Below are 21,690 nucleotides of genomic sequence, written 5' to 3' on the forward strand. Positions count from 1 at the left end.
AAAATAATCTCACAGGATCTAAATAGGAAAGATTTTATTGCAGTATCACATCAAAACTTGACGCCATGAATTATGCTTCAGAACATGGAAACAAGGCAGCTGAAAAACATTTTGGCCCACCTCTGACTGAGTAGATGATATGATAATGGAGAAATGGTCTGTGTATGCATAGCAGGACTACGATAGCACAACAAACACAGTCACTTGGATACCAAACAAAGGTTATAGAATTCCACAGTGAAAATAACTGCATTTATGATTTTAACAGCAGTGATGAATTTCTGGGATTCTACGATGAATAAACATTTATTTGGTTGATAATTTTTAATGTAAAAATTCTATTTCTTTCTAAATATCAAGTGTTAAACATTAAAATAATTTCCGTTAAGTCTGATCCAAGAGTTTTTAGCTAACTCTAACTTGAAAAATTATAGTGCGCATCATCCGCTGGTGTGTCTTATCAGCCGTGGCATATGGCAGTAGACAGCACCAGCTCAAAAAACACAGCTTTAACACAGAGCCCAAATAAAAGAGTAATGCAAAGTGTGATGTAACTGTACACAAATATTCACTCCTATCTGTTACACACTCCTAAAATTTTCCCTATCTATTGCCAAGACTATATAGTCACACAATAAATAAATAGTAAAAAAATTACAATGATTTGATTGCCACCTGACAATGAAAAGATTTGATAGAAAAAAATTCCAGCTCAGGTTCCATCCATTTTATGATATTAGATGTCACCGAATGGAAATAATTTTTTATTCCTGATATTTCTGCTTCAAGGCTGAAGTTATTTCACACCAAGAACCCAGGTATAAAAAGAATGAAAACCTGACAATGTTAAAATCAAACATTGCAAAACCTAAGGCCTTATATCAGGGAACTTACCATGATTCAAATCCTCATAAGAATTCAGTAAGCTTAATTTTATAAGGTAAAAAAGCATACATAAATATATTAGTAACTCTGACCTTTCTGATGACATATGATGATTCCAGCTTCCCAATAGTCTTAATGTATTGTTCAATTGCAGCATTGTGTTCCCCTTTTCCATACAAATGGTCCCCATATTGGCGGAAAATGTCTACAAGGCTATCCACATCATACTGTTGGCTCTTGGCAATCCTAATCATAGCAAAAAAATAAATTGAACACAAATTCAGCAACAATGAATTACGACTTTCACAAGGCTATAAAATATATATAATTAATATTCTGAAATTCTATGTGTAACTTTGCACTGAAAAAATTCTAGTTTTAGCTTATAATAGACCAAAGGAAGCTAATCCTACAGGTTCGTCCGGAAAATAAGTGTACTGAGCTCAGGATAAAAAATTTATTACACTTTTACATATCTTAAGCTAATATTCCTCAAAATAGGACCCTTGTGAGTCGATACACTTGTTCCAGCGGCGTTCCCATTCCTGGAACGCTCCCGCGAAGGCATCATCGGGAACCTCTCGAAGACACGTCGTCACGGCCTCTTTGACAGCGTCCAAAGTCCCGTATCGCGTTCCTTTGCGTTCCTTCACGTCTCGTCACCCGAAACAACGTTCTCTAAAAAATGTGGATCATTTTTGCAGTGATCCGCAAGTTGTGTCGCGATTTCCAAACGATTGAGTCTTTGATCATCACTGAGCACTTTCGGCACCAACTTTGCACAAATTTTTCGCATCTGTAATTGCTCCCTAATAATCTCGTGCACTATTGTTTTTGGCACATTACACTGCTCTGCTATCATCCGAACACTAAGACGACGATCAGAGTTCAGTACATCGCGAACTTTTCGCACATTTTCGTCGGTGAGTGTCGTTGATGGGCGTCCAGGCCGTGGTTCGTCGTCGACCTCTTCTCTGCCCTCCACGAACATCTTGTGCCACCGAAAGATCATGTTTCTGGACATGGCTGACTCCCCGTAAGCCTGGTTAATCATACCGACAGTTTCGGTAGACGATTTCCCAAGCTTTACCGCAAATTTGATGGAATAACGCTGCTCCAAAAACTTCGGCATCGCGTTCCGTGACGTGGGTCGAGCGTGGAGGTTCGCGTTAACAGAGCTCCTCACTACACCACAGCTCAGAGCCGACTGCCTTTTTCAGCGTCGCTGGCCAACATACCCCCCTCCAATCGCAGCCCGTCAGAGCGGTGCTGGGCGCGCCTGGAGCGGCGGGAAAAAATCAGTACACTTATTTTCCGGACCAACCCTGTAAGTGCTCTCTAATTTTTGAGAGCTCTATTGTCTATTAATACTAAGCTACTAAGGCTAGACTGTTTGGAGTACTCTACTGAATGACAATGGGTTTTTCAATATTTCCTTGGAATATCCTAGAGTTGACACATGTAGTACCGTAAAAGGTTTGCTTTTAGAAAGCCTCATCTCTCACTAGGCTGCTCTTCAAGTAGTAGTATTTAGGGGAGGCTACCAACAGCTGAAGTCATTTGCACCATTAGGGATGGACAGGAAAGGATGAAGGGTGGAGACAAACCCGGCGTCGGTATTAGCCTACTCTTTATGAAGGGTGCCTTGGAGTCCAAAGCTTAACATCCCATCCAATGGATGGCGTACTCACTCAAAGTGCCCTCCACTAAGCACCTCAAGTAGGGATCGAGATACCTCTAAAAAATATTCAACACTGCCGGGATTTGAACCTGGGCCCTCTGGGTGGGAAGCCAGTATGATAGCCACCGCACCATCTCAATCCCCAACTTCTGTTCAAGTTTCAGCTAAAACCAACACGGGGTTTCATGGTAGATTGAAGCAACAAACTTTGTTTATTTAGAAAAATGGAAAAAAATGAGTTTCTGCTGTGACTAAACATTTTATTTAAAAGGCTTAACACCAACAGAGATCAAAGCTGAGTTGGATGAAATGTACACAAAATCTGCTCCTGTGGTTTTCAACTGTTTACAATGGGTAAATGAGTTTAAACGTGGCCATACATCCACAAATGATGAAAATTGTCCAGGAGAAACAGTGGAAATGACTTCCTCTGAAATGATTAACCAAATCCATGATATGGTTTTGAGCGATTGACGAATCAAAGTCAACAAAATAGCCAAGACCACAGACAAAGCACAAGGCGCAGTGTTTTCAATTTTGCATTAAAGAATGGGTGTAAAAAAAATCTAGGCAAGGTAGATGCTGCGTTTGCTTTCAATGGAAAGTAAAAGCAATTGTGAGGCCAATTTAGAGGATAGTTTGGTGGTTTTCCTTCACAATCCTTTCAAGTTTCTGCACTCACATAACTGAAGTTTCAAGTTTCACTTACATAACTGTGAATGAAAAATGGGAACACTAATACACTCCAGAGACAAAGGAACAGCTGAAATAGTGGATTTCTTAAGGAAATCTGGCTCTGAAGAAGGCGAAGACGATGTGGTAGCAATTTGCCACCACGGTGATGGCCATGGTTTTTGAGACACACTGAAAATCATCTAAATCAATTATTGGCAGAAAGGATAAACGATAAATGGAGAGTACTATGTGTTGTCAAAACACTGGTTGAGAGAAGAAATAAACAAATAAGTTCTTGTTTGCCAAAGAAAAAAATTCTCTCCCATCAAGACAATGTACGGGGGCACATCTGTGAAGTTTCAATGGCGAAAATTATGGAATTAACGTTCAAATTATTACAACATCCAATGCATTCACCAGATTTGGCTTCCAGTGACTTATTTCCATACTTGAAAATATTGGCTCAGTGGAAAATGATTTACATTGATTGATGAGGTCATCACCAACACAGATACCTATTTTGAAGACTAAAAGGTAGGATTTTCAAAATCCTACCTTGTGGTTTGCTTAAAAAAGTTGAAAAAACACTGAGACAAGCTCATCAAGCTTAAAGTAGATTGCGCTAAAAATAGTTTTAAAAATCTACCAAAAATAATTTGTTTTCCATTTTTTCCTAGGGAGTTATTGAACGACCCATTCATGGCTATAACCATCCCAGTAGAATTCAACACTTTGGCTTTCTTCAGTGTTTGTAATGGTAGAGATTTCCACAGAGACTTTTTATGCTGCTATCAGAGTTAGCATAATGCAACCAAGTTGGTGATAATGTTAGAATGATACTCCTCTCATCTCCTGGTAATGTTAACTTCAACTGCAAACAAACATGCAGGCAAACATCATTTTGTTCAGGTATCATTTAGCACAGCAAAAATTAGTATAATAATAAGTGAAGAACTACAATAAAAATTTATCTACAATGAACCTATTGCATTTAAAAACAAAGTATTGAACATATATCAGATACTCATAATTTTTATCATGAGTATGCGCACCTTATTGAAGCATCATAGAGATTTTTCTTGAACAAAAATGCTAGCTTTGATTGTAAATCTTTCTCCACCAGATGACAAAGATGCAGAGGCTCAGAGGTGCCTGCCCCACCAAGAATTATGTAAATGGACCCCCATTCAGCTAAAACTGCTTGCACACCATTCATTGGAGCACACAACACAATGTACTTGTTTAAAATATCCAAAATAGTAAGCACACAGGATTCACCACCATTACTGAAAGAAAGTAATAAAATCAAATTAAGAAAAACTTTCCATGAAATTTTAAAGATGACAGTTCACATCACAAAATCAAAAGTTGTCAACAGTATTTATTTAAGTGTTCTTGTATCATCCATACTTTCCAATTATCATTTTCCTTGCATTTATTACCCCTGAAAATTCAACTTTCTCTGTTAAGGTGAGCAAATGCTTTGCTAGTTTTTGTATAAAATCAATATGAGTCCCAATTTACATTTTGACATGACAGTTTTAAAACATTTCATGACAGATAAACCCAATAGTATTTTTAAGATTCAAATCAAACTTTGCCAAATGAAAAAAGAATAAATACACTTCTAATTTGGAGTAGAGTCGATTAGGTCCATCTTCCCAAGTTATTTGCAACTGACAACTGAAAAGCAATGGAAATATTAATCTATTTGTGGCCTCCTATTGTAGATGAGTATTGAGAGTGAGGCCTACAGGAGGATGAATGTTCTTTGAATCATGTATACTGATGGCAGCCATATGAGCATTTAGAATTCATCATTAATGCAATGCTTTCATTTAAAAATCAAGGTCAAGGTGGTTTAATCATTTTCAAGGAATTGCATGTATTTATTTCACCACTTAACTCTTAAATGAGCCAATTAACAATCTGCAACCTAGTGGGTGAATGGAAAGCTTAATACAAAACCTTGTGAAAACATTCACAAAAAATTTGGTTAGAACGATTTATGTATCACAACATATTATTTGAGAAAAGTTCCTTTCTCCCAATTATTTATAAATAATATGCTGTGATTTTTCCCAGGTAAAGCATGACAGCTTTCATAAATATCAAGCATCAAATCTGGAAAATTACTAAAATGCTATTATCATGCAAAAATATCACTGTCTCATTCATTAACCCACCTGAACTCAAAACACAATGAAAATGCACATAAAAAGAGCACAAATCGGAGGAATGTCACCAGATATCACCTAATTTTAATTTAATGGATGAAATCATAGTTAATACAATGACCCACATAAAAATACAGCAAATGGTTTTCGAGCTATGGCAGTAATTGACAAATCAATGGATAAAAAAGGCAATTTTCGGGACTAAGATCATGTAGGCTTTTGGGTTTATCACTTAGGCATAGAATTGTGACTTATGACACTTGAAAAATCTAACTCACTTCTTACACAATTATTTTGTCAATCAGTTTCACCAACAATGAAAATGAGTCTTTCGGCAAAACACTGATATTTCCTAAAACCCAGAACTTACTGATTGAGTGATAAAGCTATGCATATATGTAACATTGAAGTAAATATAAATGAATATGCCACCTCTAAATTCAATTACTGGACAAACACACTTCCAAGCTTTCCCTGCGACAACTCACTAGAAATTGAACTCTGCCATAATTTTATTAAAAAAAGTATAGAAACTACACGAATCAAGGATTTCAACTGATAGCTTAGATGCAAACTCCACTAACCTGCCAAAATAAATCAGTAAGACCAGGGATAGAAGGAGAAAGAATGTATCACATTGTGAACCCTATAATGCTACGAAGGACAAAATGGTCTGATTTAAAATTCAGACACTTCAGAAGTTCGTGTTTTTAACATTTTATATTTCAATAATTTTTTTATTAATATCAATAAATACCTTTCAGAAAATTTAGTTGCACCTGCATTATTGCACAACATTTCATCTCAATTCCATCCAGATATACAGTATATCCCGGCCCATAAGAAGCATGGATTTTTTGGATTAGAGTTTACGAAAAATACTTGTATCAGGCAGAAAAGGATTGAACTACTTTGACATTAACACATGATATGAAGAAAATTGAACAGCTACATTATAAACTTGGCATTTACATTTATATCAACATTTATTTACCTTAGAAATTCCAGAAATTCATCAACACTGCGGCTAAATTGTTTCTGCAGTTGTTTTCACTGAGGCTGTTACTTTCCTCATGCACAATTTCATCTTTAATTCCATGTAATTCACTGCTGATTTCACATTTTTCAAAAGACATTATCGTATGCTCACTTTTGACTTTTCACCAGGACTTTTTCGGTCACAAACTGTTGTATATGTGTAATCAAGTTGCTGTTGTTTTGTACAAGGTTGGTAACATTGTCTCTTTTGGGCTGGCTTGAGCGATGTTTGTATGTGTTTGCTTTTGTTTTTGTAGAATAAAAGTAGGAAGTCGTTTTTTTTAAACGTCACTTCCGGCCCCACGTTAAGTTGAACATGTCGTCTCAATAATTGCTAAAGATCCTAAATCCTGTTTCGTCACCACGCTGCAAGAAGATCACAACAGGTTATGGGCCCAGAATGTGGAAATAGGAGTGTGAGATCAGTTTGCATGAGATAATTAGGTTCAATTAAACTGATTCCGGCCTTGTAGTCAACCGAGCTGTACTCGTAAATTGTTGCCTCGTGTTTGGATGACAAGTACAATGGAATCAAATGTCATCAACAACATCACGTACGGAGGTTCATTGCCTCAAATTGATAAATTGCGAGGATCGGTGAATTACGAGCAGTGGAAAATGGACGTGGAAATGTACTTGCTTCACGAAGACCTTTGGGACTACGTGGAGAGTGAAGTAGCAATGGACGCGTCAGCTCATGAACGAAAGCAGTCACAGCGAGCAAGGGCGAAAATATATTTGCTACTAGAACAAGGACCGAAAATGGAAGTCATGGAGTGCAAGACGGCCAAAGGTATGTGGGACAAGCTGCAGCACACCTATGAAGATAAGGGTGTGAACAGGCATGTCGCCCTTATAGACCAGCTGTTCGACATCAATTTGGGAACGTGCACAAATATGGAGGACTATGTTCAACGTTTCACAACAGTCGATGCGAAACTAAAAAGCATTGGCAAGAAGATTGACGACGAGCTGCTCGCGGTTTTGATGCTGCGGGGCCTGACGGTTGAGTACAGACCGTTTCGAATGGCTCTAGAGAATACAGTCACAGGGGTCATCAAGTCTGACCTAGTGAAGCAGAGGCTACTGCAGGAAGGGTACAAACGGGCCACAGATTCCAAGGAGCAGCAGGTTGTATTCTATGCCAAGCGGAACCAGAGGCATCAGGGAGAGTGCTCATCATCCTCGGAGCAGAGTTCGAGTACGTCCGGGGCCAGAGGTAAGCAGAACAAGAAGTCCACCTTCGATCCGAGAAAGGCCAGGTGCTTTAAGTGCGGAGTGATCGGGCACATCAAGAGCGATTGTCCCGAGGAAGGGGCAAAGGTGTCGTGCGGGAACAGCAAATCAAGTGGGGGTGCCAAGAAAGGGAATCCAGTTGCCTGGTTGACAGCCCTTCGTTGTGAAGTGGGGAGTCATAAATGGTACATTGATTCTGGGGCGAATTCCCATATGGCAAGAACTACGGAGTACTTTTCAGATTTTCGACCAGATGCAAGTGACGAAGTAACAGTTGCTAACCATGACAAAATCAAAGTGTCAGGTATTGGTAGTGCATCAATGGATTTGATTCAGGGAAGTACTGCCACCATATCAAATGTTAATTATGTGCCAGATCTTTCAACTAATTTGTTGTCTGTAAATAGGTTAGTGCAAAAGGGTACTGCTGTTTTATTTGATTCATCTGGGTGCAAACTATTTGATGCTGAAACTTTACATGTAAAGGGAGTCATTCAAGCCTCGGGAACAGAGGAGAATGGGTTGTACAGTCTAGATTTAAAACAGTGTACCTCAGGTGACAATGTTGTCAGGGAGGGTGCTGTGGGATTAGCTGCAACTACTGAAGGGAATCATTCTCAGCTATTATGGCACAGAAGGTTAGCGCACTTGGGGCATAAAAATATGCAGACATTAAGGGGGCGTGCCAGTGGTCTGGATTATCCATGTAATAAGCCTCTTCAACCGTGTGTGGCATGTGTAGAAGGAAAGCTTGTTAAAAAACCTTTCACTGTGGGACCGAGAACGGAAAGGGTGAGTGAAAAGCTGAGTTTGGTGCACTCAGACCTGTGTGGTCCAATGGACCCTCCTGGCAATAGGGGAGAACTGTACATGCTCACATTTATTGATGATTGCACTAGAAAAATTTTTGCCTTCTTCATTAAAGGCAAGGAAACACATGTTATCCTAGAATGTTTCGTAACCTTTAAGGCTAGGGTAGAAAATGAAACGGGGAACAGGATTAAGTGTTTGCGGACGGATAATGGTAGTGAGTACATGGGGCGGGCTCTGCAAGAAGAGCTTAGAGCAAAGGGAATAAAACATGAGACAACGATACCATATAATCCTGAGCAGAATGGGCTAGCTGAAAGGGCAAATCGCGTCATTATAGAGAGGGCTAGATGCATGTTATCCGAGTGCAAGTTACCTAAGAGCTATTGGGTTGAAGCATGTAAAACAGCTGTGTATTTAAAGAATAGAGTACCAGCTAAGGGAATTGGGAATGAATTACCTGAGGAGAGATGGACAGGTCATAAGGTTGACCTTAGTCATTTGAGGGTGTTTGGTTGTATTGCCTATGCTCATGTGGCCAAGGCCATGAGAAAAAAGCTAGATGCCACATCCAAACGGTATTACTTTGTCGGATATTGTGAGGAATCCAAAGGTTATCTCCTGGCGAATCCTGAAAACATTGGACGAGTAACAAAAGCGAGGGATGTAGTGTTTTTTGAGGACAGTTTCAGGGAAGAGCATTTAACTGGGAAAACATTGAGGAATACAATTATTCTGCCTGAACTTTTAGGGGGGGGCGTGTGTTTCACCTCCCAGCCCCAGACAGAGGTCAGCATAAATGATCAGGCTGAAACTAATGAAAACACTAGCACAAGTAGTGAGGGTAATAATGATACCTCAAACATTGAGACTGAAGGAAGTGGTCGTGTCTATTGTGGGCAAAATTCAAGCTCAGGTGATGATAGCCAGAGGGAGGAGAGTATTGATCCGGGAGAAAGTAGGTATCCTGTTAGGAATAGAATACCAAAGGAATTTCCAGATCATGTTTTATTTTTGGCATCAATTAATTCAGCCTGTAATCAACCAATGTCTTTGTACTGTGATCCTCAGACTGTTCAAGAAGCTTTGTCTTCAAATGGGGATGAATGGAGGAAGGCCATGCAGGAAGAATGGGAAGCTTTAGCAAGGAAGGGCGTCCTTTCTTTAGCTGATTTGCCTGAAAACAAAAAAGTTGTAAAATGTAAATGGGTTTTCAAGCGAAAGGTGAATGCAGCTGGGGAAATAGAGCGTTTCAAGGCAAGGCTGGTAGCAAAGGGTTATTCCCAGGAGTATGGTACTGATTACCATGAAACATTCTCTCCTGTAGTAAGTTATTCTGCCTTGAGATTGTTGATTGCATTGTCTGTGGAGCTAGATTTAAATATCACTCATCTAGATGTGACTGCAGCCTTCTTGAATGGTGATCTTAAAGAGTCAATTTACATTGAGCAGCCTGAAGGTTTTGTAATTGAAGGGGCGGAGAGTAAGGTGTATTTGCTGCATAAGGCAATATATGGTTTAAAACAAGCATCCAAGGCATGGTATGACAAATGTCGGAGTATTTTTAAAGGTCTTGGTTTCAAGAATTTGACAACAGAATCCTGTATTTATGTTAAGGGTATTGGACTTGATATTTGTGTAATAGCTGTATATGTGGATGATTTTTTGGTGTTTTGTAAGAATGGTGACACTGTGAACAAGTTAGTTTCATCATTAAAAAAACATTTTGAGCTGAAAAATCTTGGAGAGGCCAAAAGTATTCTAGGGATGAGGTTAACTAGAACCAGTGAGGGAATTGAACTGGATCAGGAAGAGTACATCAAAAGCATGCTGGTTAAGTTTAACATGTCTGATGCTTGTGCAGCCTCTACACCCATGGAAGTTGGGTTGGATGTAGCTCCTGGAGATCCAGATAAATGTCCTGATGTACCTTATCAAGGATTAATTGGTTGTTTAATGTACGCAATGACCTGTACTAGGCCTGACATTGCTTTTGCTGTTTCAAAATTAAGTAAGTTTAATAATAGCTTTAATATGGAACATTGGAAGTTGGCAAAAAGGGTTTTGAGATATTTAAAGGGCACATCAACGTATCGCCTTGCCTACTCAAAATCTGGTGGGTTCCTTGAGGGCTATGCTGATGCAGATTTTGCCAGTGATAAGATTGATAGACTATCTCGTACAGGGTATGTTTTTAAATTTGCTAAAGGGGCTGTAGCATGGGAAAGTAAAAAACAATCCTGTGTGGCTTTATCCACAACGGAAGCAGAGTATGTCAGCCTAACTGCTTGTACCAAGAAAGCTATTATATTGTGTCGAATCCTGAGGGAAATTTTGAAACAGGATTGCAGAAAAATATTTGGCACAGAATCTGTGTGCATGTATAATGACAATCAGTCAGCAGTTAAGAATGCCAATTGTGTTGATGTAAAGGAAAGATCTAAGCATATAGATGTAAGGTTCCATTTTGTAAAAACAGCTGTGACAGATGGTAAAGTGTTTGTGAAATTTAAGTCAACACATGAGATGCCTGCAGATATGCTAACTAAAAGTTTATCTAAGAAAAAACATTTTAACTGCATGAAGGATGTGAATGTCTGGGGCAACTAGATTAAGTGAGGGTGTTGTATATGTGTAATCAAGTTGCTGTTGTTTTGTACAAGGTTGGTAACATTGTCTCTTTTGGGCTGGCTTGAGCGATGTTTGTATGTGTTTGCTTTTGTTTTTGTAGAATAAAAGTAGGAAGTCGTTTTTTTTAAACGTCACTTCCGGCCCCACGTTAAGTTGAACATGTCGTCTCAATAATTGCTAAAGATCCTAAATCCTGTTTCGTCACCACGCTGCAAGAAGATCACAACACAAACACTAGAATTTGATGGCTGTTTCATTCTTCCTCTCAGTATACCATCACGCGTTGGTTCCTCATAACCTTTTTTCATTCAAGTGACACTTTCAGTGAAAGATTTGATCATTTAGGAGCATATGAACTTAAATTTTTAATCACATCTGCCTGCCTTTATTAAATTCAAATTTCTCTTCCTCCATTCTCGTATCATCTTCTCAGTCAGTGCTGGGCCAAAATGCCTTTCAGCTGCCTTGTTTCTGTGTTCTGAAGCGCAATTCAATACTTTCAAGTTTTAAAAGCAATACTATGTGGCCATGAGATTACTATCATTGTAACTTTTTATGCAACTTTTAATTTCTGTCATTATTTTGATATTATTGAAATTTATATTAAGAGCAATCATTTTCTACGTCTTTAGGGCACTCTCATGCTACTTAAGGTCGAATGGCTGCTGACTATGAGTCAATCACGAAATATACAATGTATATATGCATTAGCAGATTGGGGATATTCTCATTGGCCCTGTCTATTTAGTTTCATGGCAGCACTACATGTGAGATGTAACTTAACATGCTACAATGAATAAATTTATGATTTATTTGGGAATTTTTAAGGAAGTACTTTCAATGAAATATTAAAACCCTTTTACTTACTACAGACTCAAAGCAGTGATATCATCGAAATTAGTATCAAGACAAACATTTTCTATGCCTGATGCAGGAAAATGTACTCGATAGTAATTATTTTTCCTGTGAATTGACCAGCGTTTGCTTATACATGTAGGTCAATGTTATACCCATATACCCCCGGCCCATAAGATGCAAGCTGATTTTAGAGTGAAAAAAGTGTCTTATGAGCCAGGAAATATGGTATGTTGAAAGTATGCAACATGGTATTCCTTCCCTGGCTCCTCCGAATCTCCCACGTGACCAAGGACAATGTTTCAAGAGTATTCCTCCCCTGGCTCCTAAGTTGGGTATATAAGCCCTGGTTGCGGGGCGAAAAGCGGTCAGTTGGTTATCTTGTGGTGACCAGTAGGACAAGATGCTTCGGCTATGTTGCGCTTGTCGCGACAGCGTGTCCTATTGCTGACTCAACTTCAGACGAGGGCTCTTCCTAGGCTACATGTTTTGTGACCGTGTCCACCCTGCCATACTCCCTTCCCTTCCGATGGACGAGGGCTCTGCCTAGGTTACATGTTTCATGTTCACGTCCACCCAGCCTTTACCCTGTCCCAGGTAATGTTCTGCCATTTTAATGCTGTCCGCACTCACGTTGGTTTACCGAGGGTCTAGCCATTCATAAATTGCTTATATTTATGTAAATGGTGTAATATGACTGATGTTGTATAGTATACGATTGTTTGGGTAAGACTCGGCATAGTTATTCTTACTTTCCCCGATACCCTTTGTGTCGCACCAGAAATGCCCCTTGCGACATATTGGTGTCAGGTGTGGGGTGAACGGCTGGACTAGTGATTTACTCAGTGTATGCAATAGTGTCTTATAGCTTATCACGTGTCCCTGTCCCTTTTAAAATCCGAAGTACATATTTTCTGGGAGAGTTAGAATATGCTTACGAATTATCATTTAAAGACACGTGCTACACCTTCAGTGTAATTCTTTGCGCACAATTATACAAAGTATCACTTCATCACGGACCATCAATTAGCCCAACCAGCACCCACCATGGGTATCAGATAAATGCGGAGTCTGAAAAAAATAAATTAATTAAACACCGTCAAATTTTAATGTAATTAGCATAGGGTTAAATTTCTTGATGGATGGCCTTACCCCTCAGAGACTTGGGTACTATAACCCTTTTCTCGATTATCAAGGAACCGGCCCTGAATTCAAATTCGGCAGTACACTCGACTTCACCCCCTCGGTTAATGTGTTAGAACAGCCGGGAAGTAGCACGAGTCTCCAAAATGGCTGCGGAGAAACAGTGCAAACCGTTGCTATTGGCAGCCAGATTCATTTAATTCCAACGTTTAGCGGAGAAGATGAAATAGGGGTTGACAAATTTTTGGAAGGTGTACGTATTGTAAGTCATCTTAGTGGTTGCAACGAAGAACAGACCTTAGGGGTCGCTCAACTTCAGCTAGGAGGAACTGCCACGGATTTAGTCTCTACAAATCATCACATATTAGGTTCATACTTTTCCACGAATCTCAAAAGGAGATTTTCTCTAAAGGTACCTCCAATTATGTTAGAAAAAATATTTAACACTTGTGTACAAAAACCACTGGAGAGCATCGCAGAATTTTCAACCAGATTGCTGAATGTTGCCCGTATGCTACGGGTGACATTCCGCATGGGGCGAGATTGATTCCGAAACAGCGAAGAAAATGATTGAAGGTAGACTTCTGGCACAATTTTTAATTGGGCTGAGGGAAGAGATTGGCAGGTTTGTGTTGGTTCATAATCCAACAAACTTGATTGAGGCAGAAGGGTTCGCAAGCGTTGAAGAAGCTAGAGTCAGAAATTACGCCGTCAACAGAGAAGTAAATTCACCACAACAGTCTCATGCGTGGTTGTGTCAATTGCCCCCTATGTGGCCGCCGTCTCCAAATACAATGCCTTGGTCAGGGATGAACGTGAATCTGCCAAATGTTGCAGGTTGGCAGTTTCCCATGGAACAAATTAACGCCGCACAAGCTGTCGTAAGTAAGATCGGTTCGCCAAGAGCAAGGAGGGGCACCAAAGGATAATCACGGCGCACACGTTTGCTTTTGCTGCGGTAAAACCGGTCACATTGCTCGAGCGTGTAGACAGAGGGAGAGGGGAACGGGGCCGTCTTTGTGTTTTAACTGTGGAAATGAAAATCATTTCTCTAAAGATTGCCTGCTTGTGATATGCGGCATCTGTCAAAGGACTTGCCATCTTACCAAACACTGCCCGAGGTGCGAAAATCCCTTCAGGGTGGGAAACGCCGATCTCCAGACCAGGAGGTCGGGACAGATTTAATTTTAGCGGTAACTCCAGAAGTATGATGGACAATAGTAGTTAATATTTCAGGGAAAGATTACAATTTTCTAGTGGACACAGGAGCAGCCGTTACCATCATTAACAATAAAAAATTTCCTTTTGGCCAATAAAGAATTTCTGATTACAATTAATTCTTGGGTGTGAAGCGCGTCAGGTCATCCCCTGGCAATCATTGGACAGAGTTGCGTACCATTTTTGGTTGATTATTAATTATATCTCCATGACATCTTAGTAGTGGATTTGGGGGAAACGAACTACAATCATCTTCTAGGCCTTGATTTTATGGTTCGTTACGGGAGTAGTATATCATTCAATAAACGGAAAATAAGAATGGGCGAGGGACACGAGACAGACCTAAAATCTAACACCGTAACATCGCAGATGAACGAGCCCAGAGGCGCCCATGAAATTGGAGTTTCGGAAGAGGTCAAGGTGTTAGATTCTTTCATTTATAGTATAATTAATGGCAATAATTCGCAAATGGCCATGTATGATTTATCATTCTTTGAGGAAAAAACGATAAGCAACACTAAAAACCAAGGTGCTCTTCCGGCAGAGATAATGAAATGTAGCTCGCGAATAAACGGTAGTATGGAGGGGAGAGGTTTTCAAGTAATGACGGAGGAATCGACAGCGAAGGACAATGGGAATAAGAATAATAGATTTTTAAAGGATTCACAGAAATTAGCAGAGGTGGCGAAGGCCGAAAGAGTCATAGAGAGGGTGCCACCCACATCGCAATCAAGCTGCACCGCTAGGGATGAAGTTATTGGCGATGTCTTCGAGGTTTCCACCAACTCCCTGTTTGAGATAAAGGAGTCTGGTGATGATTGTGTTTTTCCCCCAGTAACAGAGGATAGATTTGTTGTCCCCTTGTGCGACGAAGTTATTGGCGATGTCTTCGAGGTTTCCACTGACTCCTGGTTTAGGATAAAGGAGTTTGGTGATGGTTGTGTTTTTCCGCAAGTAACAGAGGATAGATTTGTTGCCCCCTTGTGCGTTGGCAAAGTTCGCGAAATTCAGACCAGCGCTAGTAATGGGATTGGCCGATCAAGCAAAATTGTATTAGAGGAATCTATTAGAGTACCGCCGTTATCCATTGTGTTGTCGAAGGTAAAGAGTCAGATGGCTGAAAGCGAAGAAGTGCGAGTCTTTGAAAGCGAGAGAGATTTATTTATTCTGCCGAGCATTGCTTCGGTGTCACCTGAAGGCACCATCCCCATATTACTTTGTAACATTCGTAGCAGCGAGCAAAAGTTAAAAAGGAGCTATGTAGTCCAGGTGGTGCCATTCCGGAAGGAAGTTCAGGCACCCCTTACTAACTGGGTAGACGCTGAGGATGAAAACTTTTGGCCAGATCCTTCTGCGATTAAAGACTTGTCATGTATCAATTTTAGTAAAGCTCCGCCCAAGGCAATGGGGCCTCATGAGGGGGAAAATTTGCATGGTACAATTGGGGAGTCTTGTGAAGAGGACCGGGAAAATCCAAGGTTGGTGGCTTTCCCCAGAGGGAGGACTCCTGGAGTAAGGGCTACCTCTCACCCCCGCAGGACATCTCGACCAGACTGAGGTTGTGGGTGAATCGGTACGGAGAGCGCTGGTTCCATTGCTTGTGGGATGCAGCCATGCGAGAATTTGAGGAATCCTGGGCATCCACCTAGGATGGACTCTCCTCACAAGGATGCAGACTGAAGTCCATCGAGAACCTGTTTAGTTCCCCCGAGTCTCCTCATTGTGCTCCCCAACAGTGTGGAATCCCCTCTACACTTGTAGATGCCAAGGGTGCCGCTACAAGCCGGAAAAGACAATAAAGCCAGAGGATTTCTATATCGCCGTTGGTGGGCTCTAAGAGCCCAAGCTTCCCAAGCCCTCACGTCGAAATAAGTTCTTATAAGTTCGTATCGTGTGAATTAGGTTTAAGTGTTTCTATGCTTAGGATAATTACATGTACCCTGTGTTTTGTGCGTCCAAAAAGTGATTCATTAGTGATCTTGCTATTTTTGCCCTTAAACCGGCCATTGAACTTATGGTTGATTGTTAATACGAACAATTTAGGACTCAGAAGGAAAAACTCTCGGTGCAAAGAACTTCGGAGTCATTCGGGATTCCAAAGAATGTGTTTATAAAATTAGAATTTTCTGTGCTAATTATAAGTGAACTGTGAATAGTTTAACTTCCTTAGACAAACACATCAGTATACACAAAGGATTATATAATATGCTTGGATAGAGGTTGCATTTTCTGGCACGTACAGGATATGCGAATCAAAGATATCTCAAAGAAGATAGCTCAATTGACCGGTGATAAAGGATCGGTCACTGCTGTACTACAAACCAAAAAACTTCTTACTATGTTACAAATTAGTTGTGTCTCTCCCTCCCAGCATCCCTCCCAGCTATCCCAATGAAGCCACGTGACTCAGCAATATGGTGATGCTAGCCGAGTATGGGGTGTTAACACCTTCTATCCTTACTCCCGGTCTTCTAAAAAGGCCATCCAGAGAGCGGAGTGCATGATTACACCAGGCTTGGCCTTTACAGGCGTCTGGAGAGGTGATGCTTTACCCCTTTACAAGATGGCTCACGTGAAAATAGTGCGACACTCTGGAAGGATTGCCCTGCTCGTCATTTTACCCATGCAACAAAAGGGTCAGATTTGTACGATTTTTGAGGCTCACCCCTTTCCGGCCCCATTAGTGGATGGTGATCAAAATATATAATTGGCCCCAGATTTGCCTTACCCGGCGGTGAGTGATTTCAAAAGGCAAATTGTCCTCCTCCCCGTCGGATTTGCTGAACAATGATCCAAGGGGGAAGCCTACATCTGCGCGCCCAATCATCCTAGCCTAGGTTCAAAAAACCAGCTGATGCAGTATTGCAAGCTTTTTATATACCAGTAAAAATATAGATCAGAGTTGTGGTGTGCACATAATTAAGGCCCCCTATACAATTCATATTTAGAGTGAGAAGCTTGAACGTTGGTATTACAGCATGAGAAAGGAGATTAATTTAAACATAAATTGCCATTACAAGTTTTTGAAAAAGACACTATGTGGTCAGGGGAGTTTTACCTTACCTCCCAGATGCTCAGCTGACGATGGCTTCCAATACCTGCCAGGAATAGTCAGCCGACACCAGAACGATAATATTGTTAACATGGTGAATGTGTCCAATGCTCCACTATTCCCGGATTTGAACTGTGACGTAAATAATTGTTGTTTTTACGGGAAAGACTGATGGTGAAAAACTTTTCCTTCTTCTCTTGCTGTTGAATTTTTGGGTTATGTTCAAGTGTTCTATTTATTTTTGTATTTTGAATTTGTGTATGCCATTTTCCTCGAATGGTTAGACCCTTGATTTTATTTGCTGCTGGGGTAATGTCGCAAGCATGACACATGGTATTTCTTCCCTGGCTTCTCCAAATAACCCAAGCGACCAAAGACACAATGTAGCAAGTATGCAACATGGTATTCCTTCCCTGGCTCCTCCGAATCTCCCACGTGACCAAAGACAATGTTTCAAGAGCATTCCTCCCCTGGCTCCAAAGTTGGGATAAAAGCCCTGGTCGCGGGGCGAAAAGGGGTCAGTTGGTCATCACGTGGTTACCGGTAGGACATGATGTTTCGGCTGTGTTGCGCTTGTCGCAACAGCGTGTCCTGTTGCTGACTCAACTTCAGACGAGGGCTCTGCCTAGGTTACGTGCTTTGTGACCGCGTCCACCCCACCATACTCCCTTCCCTTCCAACGGACGAGTCTGCCTAGGTTACGTGCGTCGTGACCTCGTCCACCCTGCCATACTCCCTTCCTTTCCAACAGACGAAGGCTCTGCCTAGGTTAAGTGTTTCATGACCGCGTCCACCCTGCCTTTACCCTGTCCCAGGTAATGTTCTGCCATTTTAATGCTGTCCGCACTCGCGTTTGTTTACCGAGGGTTTAGCCATCCATAGATTGCTTATATTTATGTAAATGGTGTAATATGACTGATGTTGTATAATATACGATTGTTTGGGTAAGACTCGGCATAGTTATTCTGACTTTCCCCGATGCCCTTTGTGTCACACCAGAAATGCCCCCTGCAACAGGTACATGATATGTAAACTCCAGGGTGAGCAGAACTTGCCATTTAATTGTGATATAAAGTTCGTTTGGTTTTGGCAAAATACCCAAAATTTCAACAATTTTTCATTACATCTTTCCTCAAGGTAAAGACCCGTTATCAACTTCAACCTCTTTATAAATGCTTCTTTACCGAATGCAATTCTTCTTTTTACGTCCTACCACTCTGCCCACCCTCCTCTAAGACACATCCTAATTACAAGGTGGGTAGGTGAACCATTCTACCTATTCTAGTTCATGTCTATCAAATTTAATGTTTACCTTGACCATCCTTTCCTTGAGAATCTCCTTATCTTTGCATTGTTATGGCTAATTCTCATCCCATACCTATCAAACATATTCTGCAAGGCACTAAGTATCCATTATAACCCTTTGGCTGGCTGACAAAACATCACCCGACCACCTGAAAATCTAACTCACTAGAAGATATCCACACCTATTGTCACCGTAGCTTCTGGTCCTTCCCATGTCTACAATACCAGTTCCTCGGCAAATATATAGAAAAAGTGATATCCCTGTCTTACCCTCCAGCCTAGCCCTGCCCATTCCAACTCTCCACTCACTGTGCTCACCCATACAGTTTGAACCATGAACGGATTCTATCCGACACTTCTCATCAACAAAACATCTGCTTTCTCAGAAACAGTATTTCTTGTAGTTCCAGAACTTTAGAATTAGAGACATGGATACAATAACAAGACCTTAGGAAATTAACATAAAATTCCAAGATAACAGCTTACCCCAATGGTTTCAAGCCTTGAGTGACAGGAGGGATGGCCCTCAAAGCAGATCCCCCTCTGCCACCATCCTCCTTATACTCCTTAGCCACTATCACCAAATACGAACGGAACCACTGTAACAAAATCTTTTCACCCCCAATTGCATAGCATGGACCTCGACCATCTGGTGTATAGCAGTATACTCCCTAAAATGAAAAATTTCCACATTAGGTAAATTTTAATAAAGTAATTGGAGGTGATAACAAGCATTGAGGATGTGTCCAAACAACAAAATCCCTGAAAATTCATGAAATTACTTAATGAAAAAATTTTGATTTTTGGGCACATTCCCAATGCCAGTTGCTACTGCATAACCACATTAACATGAAATATGAATAACAGATTAACCGTTTTAGTGCTAACTTCTACCAGAGCCAGAAATGTGTGGGGTATTTTAGTAAATTGTATAGTCTTAGGAAAAATAATATTATGAGGCAATAGTTCTAGATATCCATATGCAGTTTTTTTAACTGAAAATAAACTGAATTGTTTAATAATACCACTTTTCATTTACATCATCTGAAAAAATATGTATTTATTTAAATATTATAAAATTGAACATTGACTATAATATTTTGAATTTCAGACAAAATAGTAACATAATTGTTCCCACATTTTACAATGTAACTGCTATTTTCACATTAAAGAAATGACTAAAAACAGACAAGGAAAAAATTATGGATATATAGAAAAATAAATGAATGGCATATCTTTTCGTCGGCCTCTGCATAATCACCCTTTGTGGAAGTCTGATTGTGCAGTTTAACACAGTGTAATATTAGGGCTTTTCTTGTTATCATTGGGATGTTCCCTTATCACCTATGGTAAACCAAACAAATGCCGTGCACACCTTTCTCAACCAGTATGCACATTGTACAAGACATTTCCCTCTTCTGGTCACTTTTTCCACCACATACAGCATAGTTTCCAGTAAAATGCAAAGAATCATTTTATCTCGTTCACTGTAACTTCTCACTACTACTTCACTCTCCATCTTGAGTATAATTCATGGGCAGCAAGGAAGTGTACAGAGTAACTGTTGGTTTCTTGTATAAACAGGCACAGGGGAGGAAAACAAGTTGAAGCATGCCATGGGATCTGCAGTTGGTGATGGCCCATGCCTGGGAGCCAATATTTCTATGTAACTGAAGGTGTTAGCACTAACAGGAGTCATGGCCTTTGGAGATTACATTTAACTCCAGTGGCAGAATAACATCGGACAAGTCACTACTTGTAACATCTTCGTCACTTTCCACTAAAACTCTTAGCTTTTCCTCTAAATCACCATGTCGGAGTCATCTGAATCCAAATTCACGTCATCACTCAGACACTCGTTCTCATCTCATATCACCGAGGGTTAAATGGAAGAAGCGACCATTAGGTCTCCATTTTGCCCAAATAAAGACCTCTATCTATTTTTCTATCCATCATATTCCTTTAGAGTAATTGCAGTCACTCAGCAGTGACAAGTAATTCACCAATTCTTCATCTACTATATCCTTCAAAGTCTTACTAGTTTCAATTTCAGCAAACCAAAATGAGCACACAAAAAAGCAAATGTAGATGCTTAAAAATAGCACTTGATTCATGCTACCAAGGGAAAAACTAAACTGAGCCTCAAAGCTAAAAAGAGAACCAATCGTGTCCTTTGCATACTATCCACAATGTACACACTACCTCAAGGCAGAAAAGAAAAAAGCCCAATTACAAAGAGAAATGCTGACAATGTAATCACATTTCAAATAGTACAAATAATTTCCTTGGACAAATGGCGAGAAACCAACATGTTAATAAAGTAATGCTTTCATTAGCATTGTGTCACCCAAGTATTTGTGAGCAGTTTTTACCAAAACAGATTCATAAAAACGCATTCATGAGGTTTGCAAAATTAAACAGATCAGCCATTTGGTCGATTTTCATCTTGAAAAATCACTAAGCAAAAAAATCAAGTATGATTAAGCTGAGCTTTCCCACAAGTAAAATGTTCAATGTAAAATTTATAGTAAGAACCATACTTTATGAAAAGTATTTAACATAGAAACTAAAAAAAATTAGATAAGGCAGGGAATTCATATTTTTGATAAAAGTAACAGTACAAAAAATTCAATACAAATTTAATAAATTATAGAGATATAAACAATAGCCTATGTTTCAGCCGTAATATTGACCTGCTGCACTTTTCTTCCAAGATGCAAAGGCTGATATATCAGCCCACCACACTATAAGGTTTTATTAATTTGGAATGAGATCGTCCAAAGTTGAGACACTCAAGTAAGGCTATGTAAATTAGTCTAATGATTTCCATACTAAAAAAATACACAAGCTTTGGAAAAGCAGTCATAATGACTATATGACTACTGACGAGGGGATATCTCTCTTGGGCAGTGTTAGGAAAAGGAGTAAAGCAGGTCAGTTCATTATCACCCGTGCTCTTCATCCTTTTTCATTTAATCAAAATT

At 40.0% G+C, this 21,690-nt stretch overlaps 1 protein-coding gene across 4 annotated transcripts in view; it reads right to left on the minus strand.

The window, feature by feature from the left end:
- The window catches only part of Vps11 (vacuolar protein sorting 11), a 106,035-nt gene that overhangs the window by 47,318 nt on the left and 37,027 nt on the right, over nucleotides 1-21,690 (minus strand). For all 4 annotated transcript variants that reach the window (XM_071586548.1, XM_071586546.1, XM_071586547.1 and 1 more), the window contains 3 exons: nucleotides 19,193-19,377; nucleotides 4,294-4,527; nucleotides 978-1,131 (listed from right to left, as the gene is read on the minus strand). In XM_071586548.1, the coding sequence (XP_071442649.1) occupies nucleotides 978-1,131; nucleotides 4,294-4,527; nucleotides 19,193-19,377 (573 nt within the window). The remainder of the gene's footprint in view (nucleotides 1-977; nucleotides 1,132-4,293; nucleotides 4,528-19,192; nucleotides 19,378-21,690) is intronic.

The sequence above is a fragment of the Hetaerina americana genome, unplaced genomic scaffold (assembly GCF_022747635.1).
Source record: "Hetaerina americana unplaced genomic scaffold, ioHetAmer1.1.p SCAF_23, whole genome shotgun sequence".
Taxonomy (NCBI): Eukaryota; Metazoa; Arthropoda; class Insecta; order Odonata; family Calopterygidae; genus Hetaerina; species Hetaerina americana.